The 13,151-nt window shown below is 46.9% G+C and overlaps 1 protein-coding gene across 19 annotated transcripts in view; it reads right to left on the bottom strand.

Moving 5' to 3' along the window:
- Positions 1–10,270, bottom strand: part of MAPK8IP3 (mitogen-activated protein kinase 8 interacting protein 3) — a 77,533-nt gene extending 67,263 nt beyond the window's left edge. For all 19 annotated transcript variants that reach the window (XM_075018238.1, XM_075018230.1, XM_075018237.1 and 16 more), the window contains exon 1: positions 9,877–10,270. In XM_075018238.1, coding sequence (XP_074874339.1) covers positions 9,877–10,194 — 318 coding nt within the window. In that variant the 5' untranslated portion in view covers positions 10,195–10,270. The remainder of the gene's footprint in view (positions 1–9,876) is intronic.
- Between the last annotated feature and the right edge of the window lie 2,881 nt (positions 10,271–13,151).

The following is a 13,151-nucleotide window of genomic DNA, read 5'->3' on the forward strand; positions in this document are numbered from 1 at the left end:
GCATCACATCCTGCCTTGAGCAGGTCCCTTCAAATCAGGGCACTGGGAGAGAAGGCAGACACTAGCAGCTGTCCATGACCAGTGGAGACCACATCACCATCCAGCTCAGGAGCAAAAGGTCCAACGCTTCCCATTGATACCTGAACTAAAGCAATTTGTCCTGCAAAGCAAGGCACAGCTCCAACAATATCATTCTGGACACCTTGTGGCCCAACAGACTGTGAAGTGAACTGTGGACAAACAGAATACCACACCCGACGCATCAGTTTTGAAGGTTGACCACCTCCTTGAAGAAAGACGGGATTTTCTACCACAAAATACAGAAGAATTGCAGTGTTTGACATGCCCCATGTGTGGCATCCCTGGACATGCAGATAGGCTGTCAATCTTCCCGATATCAATGTGCAACCTCAGACTGATGGTCTATCTATTTGAAAGACTGGACTAAAACTGAAATTGCTGTTGATTGAGAAACGGACAGATGAAACGGCAGCCCTGCACTCATCTGCTGGTCCTTGCACAGCGGCGTGACACAGGCTGAGCCTGTGAGGCTCGCACACACAACGTCATGTAAGTATGTGAGTACCATGATGCAGTCTCCTGGAAATGCCAAGCAGGTTCCCACTAGGAAAGACAGCAGAGGGTCCAGCCAGCTGCTCAGACATCACTTCACCACCTGAAGTCAATGCAGAGCAGCCACCGCCTGGCCAGCACTCCACGTGTGAGCTGTGCAGGAAGACTATGCAGGAGGAGATAAGAAGAGGAATGGAGCATCTCCTCCCACCTGGGACACACCACGCTTCCTCCTCAGCAGCATGAAAGGATCTAGCCTGCTACGACTTGTCAGAGGCACCATGACAACCGATGATGATGGAGATGTATGCCACCTTCATCCTCCTCAGCAGGCAAAAAGAAGAACAAAGGTGCCAGGGTGCCTCTGCTAGATGAAAGATTGCATCATTCTCAGAAAAGTGAAGACTGGCTAGGAATTTTTCTTGAAACTTCAGCCATCACAGTTATTTGAAGTCATCTGCAATGGTAGTAAGTCCAAATCTTCCCAGACCTTCTTGGCTTTTTTCTTACAATTCTACCCCCTGAAACCCCAATACTAAGTTCTGCCTTCATATACCTAGCACGTCCCAACAGCATCCTTGAAAATCCACCTGCAGAGCCATGAACAGAAAGTGACCATGAAGAAGTCTGCTCCATTTCATCAAGAGAAAGAAAAAAGGTTCACATCAAAGCCTGCTTGAGGATTACTATTTGACTTACGTGGGTAACCCTGTTAAGGGGAAACCTGGCCTTCACCGCAGATCATCATCATCAACCAACATCCAGAACATTATCCTGAATTGCTCTTTAAGTAAAGTAACAGCTCATAGTGCTCGCCTAGATTAATTTTACTTTAAAGGTAATCTTTAATAACACACACTGGTATTTATGCATATTAATAAGTGCCATAAGCTTGAGTGACATAAAAAGGATTTGTATGAAGGATCTGTGTTTGGATATACATTTTTTTCCTCCAAAATCAGTGAGAATAAAGTAAGGTTACCAGATGGCAAGGACTGATGGGCATTACATTTGGAAAGCCTAATTCCTCACAGAGAAGTGATTTAGAAACACCTATCATATGGTCAGTTTCTATAGCCTGTCATAAATCGATTTTGTTAGCTTTCTTTAAATTAATAAAACTTGTAAACTGAAGAGTCTCCAAACTCATTTCATCTAATCAGTGTAGACTTCACACCATTTATTAGAAAAATTTAGAATAACCAATCAAGCGTTTTCAGCAAGTGGCTTTCCAACAACTCTTTGTCCTACACCACCACCTATAATATGCTAAAAAAATCTAGAGTTTTCACATTAAAAGAAAGCATCTGCACACAAACTTTTTGTGGGGAGATGGATCAAAAAAGTAGAGAGAAGGGCAAGGTGCTTCTGCATTTCTAAGAGCATTTTTTCATCTGCCTAACCCCAAAGCATTGCATCTTGTATTTCAGTTCTTAGTCTGCATTTGGTACCCCTTCCCTCAGACCAGCTTGGCTTCTCACCAGCAGAAGGACCCATCTCTCTCCCGCATCTCAAAACCAGCGCTGACTAGTCCGCCACCAAGATATATCCTGTGGGAGACAAGGTCCCGGGAACAGACCGGCACATTCTGCATCTTTCAGGACACCGCACTGCTGCCAGCCTGGTTTTCATCCGCACTGTCACCCCCAGTCTGCACCCTACCACGTGCCGACTCGCCTTACTCCTGATGGAGTGACGCACAAACGAAGCAGCAAATAAAAAAGGGCAGACTGCCATAATACTAAAATCATACTGTGGAGAGGGAAGAGAGTGGCTGCTGCTCTTAAACCTCTGCAGACGGTCTCTTCCCTGGTGTCACGTTGGCAGGGGTAGGGGCAGGACAGGAACCAACCTAGAACTGCACCAGACCCTCCTTCCGCTTGCAGAGGCAGCTCTCGACCCTCATATCTGAGTAGAGAAAAGGCATCATTCAATTATTTCCCAGCAAATGCCCCTAGTTCACCTTCAGGGGAAGGAAAGAATTATCTCTATCACTGTTATTTGCATTATCATTGATCCTAGTCCTGCATCAGGAGACAGGCAATGGGATGTTAAATCTTCAGCTTACAATCCTATTTAGTTTTATTGCTACAATTCTTTGTAAGGAAAGGCATGCTTAGAATCTAAAGATTATCATCCTTCACACGGTGGATGTGCTGATCATAGGCCAAAGCAACAACGATGTTGTCACTCTTGGTAAGGATGGCTAGTAAGTTTACTTTACCATTTAAGAGGGAAAGAAGAAAATGAGAATCATTATAACTAACACTGCCTACTTAGATGTGAATTTGAAACATAGAGGTCTCCAGAAACATTTTTGCTGTTGCTTACTTTTTAAACATATGGTGTTAATTTTATTATCTTCAGTTGCTGAGTTTTAATCATAATCTGCAATATCGTGATCAATTCTGAATCATGTTCTAGTGCTATCACTGACAAAAGACATAGGAGAAAAATGAGAAAAGGTGACATAATATCCCCATGATTTACAGTTTGTCTCACCCAGAAGACATGGGATCACTTTACAGATGCTTACACCTCTGTTTTTACTTCTGAACAATTAAATGGATATATTTTGGAACCTTACAACAAGCAAAGAGGAAAGTATCATAAATATGAAAACTAACATTTGCATGCTTAGTAGAAAAAAATCATTACAAATATCACAGTACTTTTCATGAGAATGAAGAACCTAGTTTCTCCAGGACCAACAGCTTTTGTAAATCAAGACAATTGCAAAAGAGGACTCAAGGTAAATTGGAAGAACCCTCTTAATAACAACAGAGATTCTGCTGCTCATTCTGTTAGTGAAATCTGACAGTGCCCCCAGGGTCCAGGAATGGACGAAGAGGGGTCTGAAGAATATAGAGACAGATCTTGTACATAGACAGCTGTGCAGTAAGTCTGCATTTCAAGCTTGCCAGTTCCTTTCAACTGCATATAGTGGAAAGGATCCACGTGATAAGCTAAGCCTTTCTTTATCTGGTAACTGCTATTCCCAAATGCTTTCCTCCTTCAGTGCTATGAGGTCACCATCAAGCTGCAGAAACTCCCATTAATCAGCTATTTGTGAGGTCAGGTTTCAGGGTGGGGAAAGAGAAAGTGCCTTCCCAGGCTGTGGTTCATTTCACAGAGAAAGAAAATACGAGGCAGAAAGGGAAAAAGTGCTCACAGTGGAGAACACCGGAGGCTGGAGCACAGAGCATCACTTTTATCACCCTTCCTCACCATCTTCTTAAAGAGAATCAGAGTATGAGGGAGGGACAGTATTTAAAGTATCCCCTAACAAAAGGGGGCTGGGGGGATTTCAAAAGCCTTTCTGTTGTTTGAGATGCAGACAGGAGCTAGTGATCTTGCAATATTGCCTCCCAGTTGGAGAGCTCTTTAAGTACCTCAAGCCACACAGAATCCTGCAGCGACTACAGTCCATGCCTCTCACAAAGGACCATCTCTTCCCAAAACGGTGCCCACTGAGTTTCAAACAAAACACAGGAGGCATCTTATTACATAAAAATAAAATACCGGTAAGTGAACGTGCTTATCGTGTTAAAATAACAACACAAATAGCAAGCCACGATGAGGAAGCGATGGCCACGGCAACATGCCATCAGAAGATGGAGATGTTGATTTTTTTTTGCAAGCGGGAAAGGTGATATCCAGGTGTCTCTCAAACATGAGTTGCACAACGGCAATGCCAGCAAAGGGCTTTGACAGTTCACATCCTTTTTGCGTCCTGCACCTGGGGAAGCACAACTCCAGGCACCAGTATATGCTGGGGCCACCCGTCTGGAAAGCAGCTTGGCAGAAAACTGGGGGTCCCAGTGGACACCAAGTTGAATATGAGCCAGCAATGTGCCCTTGCAGCAAAGAAGGTGAACGGTGTCCTCGGCTACCGCCAGGAGGTCGAGGAGGTGATCCTTCCCCTTTATTCAGCACTGGTGAGGCCACTCCTGGGCTGCCGTGTCCAGTGCTGGGCTCTCCAGTACCACAGAGAGAGTCCAGTGAAGGGCCACAAGGATGATGAAGGGCCTGGAGCACCTGGAGAAGAGAAGGCTCAGGGGCATCTCATCAATGCATATAAATAGCTGAAGGGAAGGTGCAGAGAAGATGAAGCCAGGCTGTTTTCAGTGGTGCCCAGTGACAGGACCAGAGGCAATGGGCACGAAGAGGAACACAGGAGGTTCCCTCTGAACATCAGGAAACCCTTTTTCACTGTGAGGGAGACTAAGCACTGGCACAGGTTGCCCAGGCAGGTCGTGGAGTCTCTATCCTTGGAGATATTCAAATGCTGCTTAGACCCAGTCCTGGGTAACCTGCTCCAGGTGACCCTGCTTGAGCAGGATGGTTGGACCAATGACCTCCAGAGATCCCTTCCAACCTCAACCAGTCTGTGATTCTGTGGAAGTACCCAGAGCACAGGTACACCCACGGGGAAGCCCAGAAGATGACATCTCAAAAGACAGCCCACTGGGAACGTCACACACAGCAGCGCGCACCGCTTCAGGGGCTCCTCGTGCTGCCAAAACTCATGTCGCATCACCGGGCGGCTCGGAGCAGCACTGCCCACCTCTCGGTCAGGCCCAACAGCAAGACAAGAGGTCTTTGAGCACCGCAGCCTGGAAGGCTCTGCCACACGGTCGCGTGCCAGCTCCTCGCTCCCACAGCTGAGCAAAGGTCCAGCTGCGCTGACGCGGGCAGCATCGCCTGCTCTCCAAGGCAGCCTGCAGCCTGGAAACAGACCTACCACCACCAGCAGAAAAGCTGGCGTTTAGAAACAACAGCTACATTTAATGAGCGAGACAGAGGTTTCCTTAACCACTTTCCAGGGGAGGTTGCTTTCAAGTGCTAGACTGCCATAGCACAGTAAAAACTACAAAAGCCTTTCACGAGGGGGGCAGACCTCCTCACCAGCACAAGGTACTTATCTCTATACCATACCTATATGCATCTTAAATGAGCATCCATTTAAAAAGTTCTAATGAGCATTAACTGATGTTGCAAATCAATTGACCAAGATCTTACTTTGCTAATGCACTTTTTGTTTCCTTGGACAGCCACCACCATTCCCTTGCGATGTATGAAATTTCACTGGAAGCAGTTTTCACACAACAAGAGGTCAGAAGGCCACCTCTACGCCTGGCAGAGATCCACCTAGCTTTTCTGACCTCCAAGAAGCAACGCTAACATACACCAACCATCTCCACGCTTCTGTGCTTCCTGTCTGTGAAAGCTTTTACAGGCATTTACACGTGCATGCTCATCTTGGAATTAGTGCCCAAACGTGACCAACAATCTCTGCAGAAACCAGCATTTAGGGCACACGGTGGTGGTTTTCTTCAAGAGAAGAAAAATCCAGAACATTAGAAAAACAGCTTACATAAAACAAAATCGTCTCATTAAGAGCGGACTCAATACAGCTTGTTTTCCCAGGGGATTTCTGCTGGTGTCCCCTAGCCCTTTTCCCATCCCAATTCTACCCCCATGTGTCTTCTGAGCAGACACCAGGAAGAGATGGTGTTTGCACACTGGACCCACCTGCCCCAGACCCACCTGCCTGCTACTGACCTGCATGCTGGCAAGCTCTGCCTGTCTCTCCTCTAGACAGCACCTTCACTTGGCCTTTCTCTCTTTCACTTTTCACAAAAAAAAACCAAACAACCCCAACCCAAAAATCCCTAGCCCTTTTTTTACAAATATGGCTGAAAGCAGTCACCAGCTTCCTAAGTTATTGGGGGTGACTGCCTAACAGAGCAACCACATAAGCTTCATTTCCTTAAGAAATCAAGCTAAAAACAATACTTAGCCAGTAAAAATAAATAAATACCGTGTGCTAGTTTACACCACCACAGATACCAGGGCCACAAAGGTGGGAAATGGACTGGAGTATCTTTCACAGGAGGAGAGGCTGAGAGAGCTGGGGCTCTTCAGCCTGGAGAAGAGATGACTCAGGGGGATCTTACCAGTGTGTACCTGCTGGGAGGGAGTGAGGACGAGGGAGCCAGACTCCTCTGGACAAGAGGCAATGGGCACAAATAAAATGACATGGAATTCCATCTGAACACAGGGAAGCACTTTTTTACTGTGAGGGTGGTCAAACACTGGGACAGGTTGCCCAGAGAGGTTGTGGAGCCTCCACCTGTGGAGATGCTGAAACTCAGACCAGACATGGTCCTGGACAACCTGCTCCGGCTGACCCTGCTTGAGCAGGGGGTGTTGGACTAGATGATCTCAGGAGGTCACCACCAAACTAAACAATGCTGTGATTCTGCAAAACACCATACCATGCAAGAGATAATTACCCTATGTTTATACGTAATACAAAACAGGTGGCAGAAAACAAAACCACCTAAAATCTGGTGCAATCCCACATCTTCAGGAGCTTGGAGGTCACAGAAAACTGAAATGTTGTGTACTAAGCCCCGTAATCACAGACACTGACAGCACTGCCTCATTTCAAGGAACTTCTATTTTCAATCCACTTGCCTAGGTGCTTCTGCTGTCCTATTTTAGGACAAGTGGAAAATACGGAGTCACTCTGCAGCCCAAGAGTTCAGAAAAAAAGCGCAATAATTTGCTTTTGGCAAAGACTGTCTTAAAAAATAATATATAGAATCATCTTAGAGAAAGAGACAGAAGAGTATTGAGAAGGAGAACCTGCCTTTACGGCATTTAGCAGAAGTGAAATATAAGTTGTTAGAAGCAGTCCTAATTTATCAAAACATCCCTATAGAGTCTGTTTGTGCACAATTTATGCATAAAGATGAAACAGCAAGATTTGATGGTTCTGCAGCACTGGTAACAAGACAATACAATGCACATTTTTATGCCAGAGAACAATGCTCACTTGTGGTTTCAGTTACATTGAAATTAATAAACCAATATAAAGTAATTATAACTCAGGGTCTTTTGACACAGTATTGCAAGACAAGAACAGATCAGTTTTTCATCTCCAACTCCCAACTTTAATTGCTGTAATTAGCACTCATACGCAGAGAGGAATCAAGACTGGGTTCAAATCCTGTTCCCAGAGGAGGATCCTCCCACTTAAAAGTGAAAAAGTGCTCGAGAAGTGGGACGGACCTTCCCTGGTTACTATGGGCACTGCTACAGAACAGCAACCCACATTCTGGTGGGAAAAACATTCTTCTATTTTTTGATTGTTTACAATTACCTGGTGGACAGCAGAATTCTCTGTAATACATAGATTTTCATCTCCATAACATGTAATTTACTGCATAGTAAGTGGTATACGGGAAACGGATGCAGATAAATAATGTACCTTTTGCTACATGCAGAGGGAAATAACAGCCATATACTCCATACATGATCTTGTAACAGGGATTATGTAGAGGCAGAATACTCATGTGTTCTCATTAAAAGCACATTACCTATTTGTTTTTGGTAACAAGTCTCCTTGCAGACACTTTTTTTCCCCACTTACATTGAGCTGTGAGTAAGGATGACAGAGCATCATCATCATCGGTGCTTTTTAAATCTCAGCAAACAGTATCCTGCTATGGTTCCTGAGTTTCCTTGCAGGGAATGTAACTGTTGTCACTACATTTGCTTCCAGAAAACATATCCTGTATCTAGCAAGTCAAGAACAGAAATCCACCCCAGTCCAAAGATGCAAGATCATTCCAAATGGACCGTTCCATTCCCCATCTGTAGTCCCATTTTTTCCCCCATAAGTAGTGCACTTTTAAAAGATTTAATTTCTCAGAATCTGCAAAACACTCTCTGAAACATTTAAAAAGTAAAGTCTCATGTACTCAGAATCATTTTTCAATCCCTACATGCATTCAAAAGAATTTTAAAAGATTATTTATTTGTCCATTAATACGTAATTAAAACTCAGGACTAAAACTTTAATTGACTGGTTCTTGCTTTCAGTATTAGTAATGGACTGCACGTGTTCTCCTCCTCAAGTTAGCAAGATTCTTGCACATGATTATTAAGCGACAAGAACACCTCCGTGAAAATACTGCATGGTGCTTTACATTGTTCTCCGGTTCAAATGCTGTTTCATTAATTACCCTTTATCAAATCCGAACCTGACTCCTAGTAAGACTACTGAATCTTCAATCTTCTGCTCTTTCTTAGTCTAAAAGATGGAAACAATGCCACTTTTTAAGAAGTGTAGTGAAACGAGGATGATGTGGTGGTGATGGACTTTTTCCACCACCAATGCTTTATCCCAGTTCACAGACTATCACTCCCAGAGACTAAACAGCAAACCTGATGGTTCACAGTCCTCACTTATGGCTGAAGAGGTGCTCTTGATCTCAGCAGGGACAGGCGCAGATGCAGGGAGAAGACAGAGTGCAAGTCACCTCCCCTCCCTGTTTTGTCTACATCTGAGTCTTTGTAACCCAAGGATTTTCCTTCCTTTCCATCAGAGGGGTTTTGCTCTTCTCATGATCCACTTTCAAATCCCCCCTCCCAGCTGAGCAGCTCTGACATGGCTCTCACGGGAGCAAATCCACACTCCAGGAAACGGCAGATGCTAACTTGGGGAACTCTTTTATTGAGGTTCAAGGTGCAGTTTTGGTAAAAACAAGTTTCAAACATCAGCTGCTACACTCTAAAGGTAATTTCTCGCTCCCACTAAATAGCCTACCGCTGACACTAAGCACGCTGTAAGGCTGCACAGAAATTCTCAGTTTTAGAAAGTATTTTTTAAGCCACAAATTAGCACACATGCCAGGTCCTCTGCGTGCTGCTGGCATTCCAAAGTGAATTCTGCAAATCCACAGGGCTGCAGCTATTTGTCTTTAGTGTTTTGGTTTTTTTTTCTTTCCAGCTTTTACAAGGGGCGGATCAGCCGCAGAGGCACCTGCCCGCCCGATGCTGCGGGAGGGGCCGCGCCGGGCCGGGCCGGGGGGGTCTCAGTCCCGCGGCCCCCCCCGCAGGAGGGGACACGTCCCGCTGGGCCCGGGCCCGGGGCCCGCACCCGCGCCGCCCGCCCGCCCCTTCTAGAAGGTACCGGCGGCCGCTGTCCCGGGGCTCCCCCGCCGCCCCGCCCGGCGCCGGGCCGGGCCCGCTGCGAGGGCCCGGGGAGGAGGGGACCCGCCGGCGGCGGCCGATGGAGGAGACGGAGCCGAGGCCTGCGGGTGGGCGGTCCCGCCGCAGGCCCGAGCCGCCCCCGCGGCCTCGCCCCGCCGGCCCCGCCGCACACCCCCCCCCCCCACACACACACACACCCCCCGCGGGCCCTGCCCGCCCGTCAGCCGCAGCGGGGCCGCGGCGCGGTGCCCCCGCCCCGGCGGGCGGCCAAGATGGTCGCGGGGCGGCGTCGCTCACCTCCTCGGCCTGCTTGCGCAGCGCCTTCTCCCGCTCGTACTGGGTGAGGAGCTGCTCGTTGTCCTCCCGCAGCAGCTCCAGCTCCACTTCGTGCTCCTGGTTGTCGGTGAGCACCGAGTCCAGGTTCTCCAGCACCGTCACCACCAGCGGCATCAGCTCCTTCACCACCTCCTCGTCGTAGCAGTGGATCAGCCGCTCGAACTCGCGGTAGATGCTGTTGGCGAGGCCCGAGACCCGCTCCGACATCACCGACCCCGAGCAGTAATCGTCGCCCGGGTACCCCCCCACGCCGCCATCGTCCAGCTGGATCTCCAGCATCCTGCCGGCCCGACAGCCACCCGTTCCGCTCCGCTCCGCTCCGAGGCCGCCGCCGCCGCCGCCGCCGCCGCCAGGCTCTACCCCGCCTCCGCCCCGCCCGCCGCGTCACGGCCCGCGCGGACCGGCCGGGGCGGAGCGCGGCGGCGCCGCCCCGGGAGCCCGGAGGCTCCGTTTCCCGCCCCCCCCCCCCCAGCGTCGTGAGCGGCGGCGGCCGTGCGGCTCCCGGCACATCAACCCTCCTCCCGCCGGGGACACGCCGGCCTCTCCACGAACGGCACCGGCCGGTCCGGGCCATTCCCCCGCTCTGAGACCGAGCCCACCCGCGGCCAGTTTCTTCCCCCGCGAGCTACGGCCGGGGATCCCTGCCACGCAGGAGGTCTTCACGAGTGACCCCCCCAGCGCTTGCAGCAGAGGCACCGAGAGCGCGGGCGAAATCCAGCGCCTTGACGCAAGCTGCGACTCGCGCGGCGTGCTGGAAAGCCATCTTCTGTGGGAGCCACCGCGGAGACTTTGGTCCGTTCGGTTCGTCCCGACCGAAACCCAAACCCCAGCCTCCGCGTCCTGATCTGGACCCCAAAACCAAAGGATTCAGGGAAAATAAGTTGTGCCAGATCTGGGCATGTTGACAAGCTACAAAATGGAGAGGCCTTCAAAGTAAATGGTCCGAAGGTCACAAACGAGTCGATTCTTTCCTGGTCACACTCTCAAACTCTCCATCATCTAACAAAAACGTAGGAAGCATTATCTAAATGGGATCTTGTTCCATCTGAGGCCTGATCCAGAAGGACTCTCTTCTGAGGGAGGGGGACAACTTCCAGCCAGAAGAGCACTGGAACCTAATTTTGCAACCCAATTATTAACGCAAAACTTCCAAACACCTTCAGACTTGCAAGTCTCTTTCTAGTATCTGCGAAAATCAGGGCACTCCTTTGCTCCGTCCATGTCACTTGTTTCACTTCAGTTACTCAATTATATTTCCAAGATAAGGTAGCTGTAGTTACTACAGTAGAAGGAGACAGGGACCTATTCAGGCAGGGATGAACTGACAGATAAAACCAGAGGTCAAAACTGGCCATCTCAAGTCCTAAAAACATCCAGCACCTGAGCCCTTGAAAGTAGCAGCACAATCACAGAACTTCATCAAGAGATTGCTGTAAGCAGCCGCACGCTCCCAGATACAGGAGGCAGACTCCAGCACCCACAGCGTGTATTGCAAAAGGCAAATTGATGCATACGATACTCATTTATGTAATACATTTGTACAGTCTAACAATGGAGTGGAAATGGGAAATACTGCTCCAAAATGCCTGTTATCAGCAGCCCACAGTTCTCACTGCTGCCACGAGAACATTTCATTACACCGTTATTCATCTCGATGCCCTTTTGTGAAATATCCTTGTGAATAACCTACTTGTGAGGGATACTGCTTTTCACGTTCTTAGCTGAGAAAGTAGATTCTGAAATATCAAGGACATACTTTACTATTCTTAACAACGAAAAGGCAATTAAATTAAATTCTTTACATATATCTGAAATTCCAAAGCTTCTCCTTTAGGCATTCTAATTAGAAATAAAAGTGGTTTGCAAGCTAGCTAAGTGATTTGCATCATTGGAAGAAATAAGCATAGGCAAATGAGAAAAAAAAATTTATTAATTAGCCAAGCTGTTACTGCATTAAAAAAAAATAAAATGAAGCCCTGAAAAGGACTTTATTATATGCAAAATAACTGTTCAATCACCTTATGATCGGAAATATTCAAATAAAGTATCCCTGAAGTTCTCTGAAGGATTATTTCTTTCCACTTGCAGGGGGGGGTCCAACTAATTGAAGTCTAAGTCTAAACCAAAACTGTTGGAGGTTTATGGTGATAGTTGCCATTTCTAATTTTCTAAACAAAATATTTCAAAGTTACAGGGCAAATTTATGCGTAGAAAATATGACCAACTTCAAGAGTTAAACTTTCCTTTGTAGCACCCCAAATTCTACTCCTCTGGTACTCAACCGCCTTTCAGCAGTGTTTACTTTTGTCTCTTTTAGGGGTGCAGAACAGCCCCTGAGAACTCGTCAGCCAGGAAGAACAAATTGCCAAACTGATATTGCAGTAAGATTTCAGGTATTAGGGATGCTTTTTTTTTTCATCACTGGGGCAAAACTTCAGCCTGAGCCTAACAAGTAGATGCAGGACTTTGTGCTAATTGTGCTCATTTGTGTTAGTTGCATATATGTTAATACCCAGGAAACTACAGTGTGGCTACATTTCAGATGCCATTCATCCAAGTCCAGTCTTACTTTTTCTTCCTCAGATTTCTACAATTCAAGAATAGACGCTTAAAAAACCTAATTATTGGACAACTTAGGTGTTTAGGTTCTTGGAACATACACATTTTACTGTCCCTTTACAGTGATAGAGCTTTTCCTGGAGAATCAGTTAGTGTTTGGTACAGTGCTCTTAAAAAATTAAAAGAAAAACGGCCAAAGAGAGGCCAAGAGAACTACACGGCCCATTCACTGTAAGGAAACATTTTCAGTTCGGGTGGTAAAGGAGGAGACTAAACAACTGCTTAAATTAACAGCTTAAAATCAGAAGTAGGTTTTCAGATTTGGTATTGTTATTAAAGGCTGAAAAACTTGGATAAAAAAGACATGCCTGCTTTACAACACCATTGAAATCTGCATTTTGCAATACAGCTGTGTTTAGACTAAAACAAGATAATTTAACAAATCTGGTTTTGTAGGCAAGCATTACTTTACAGCAGTAAAGAGTTGTTTGTATCTTTCTAGCTGCCTTTAAATAGTTTACAGCACTAGAGTCCCAAATATTGGATTTTATTAGACAAACTGAACAAGCCAAAGTATATATATAGTCTTTCTGAATTTCAACTGGGCAAGGCAACAACAGCGTAAACACCATGACAAAAAAGGGGATATACCGCAAAGTTACATAGGATTGTGTTGT

The sequence above is a fragment of the Buteo buteo genome, chromosome 29, assembly GCF_964188355.1.
Source record: "Buteo buteo chromosome 29, bButBut1.hap1.1, whole genome shotgun sequence".
NCBI lineage: Eukaryota > Metazoa > Chordata > Aves > Accipitriformes > Accipitridae > Buteo > Buteo buteo.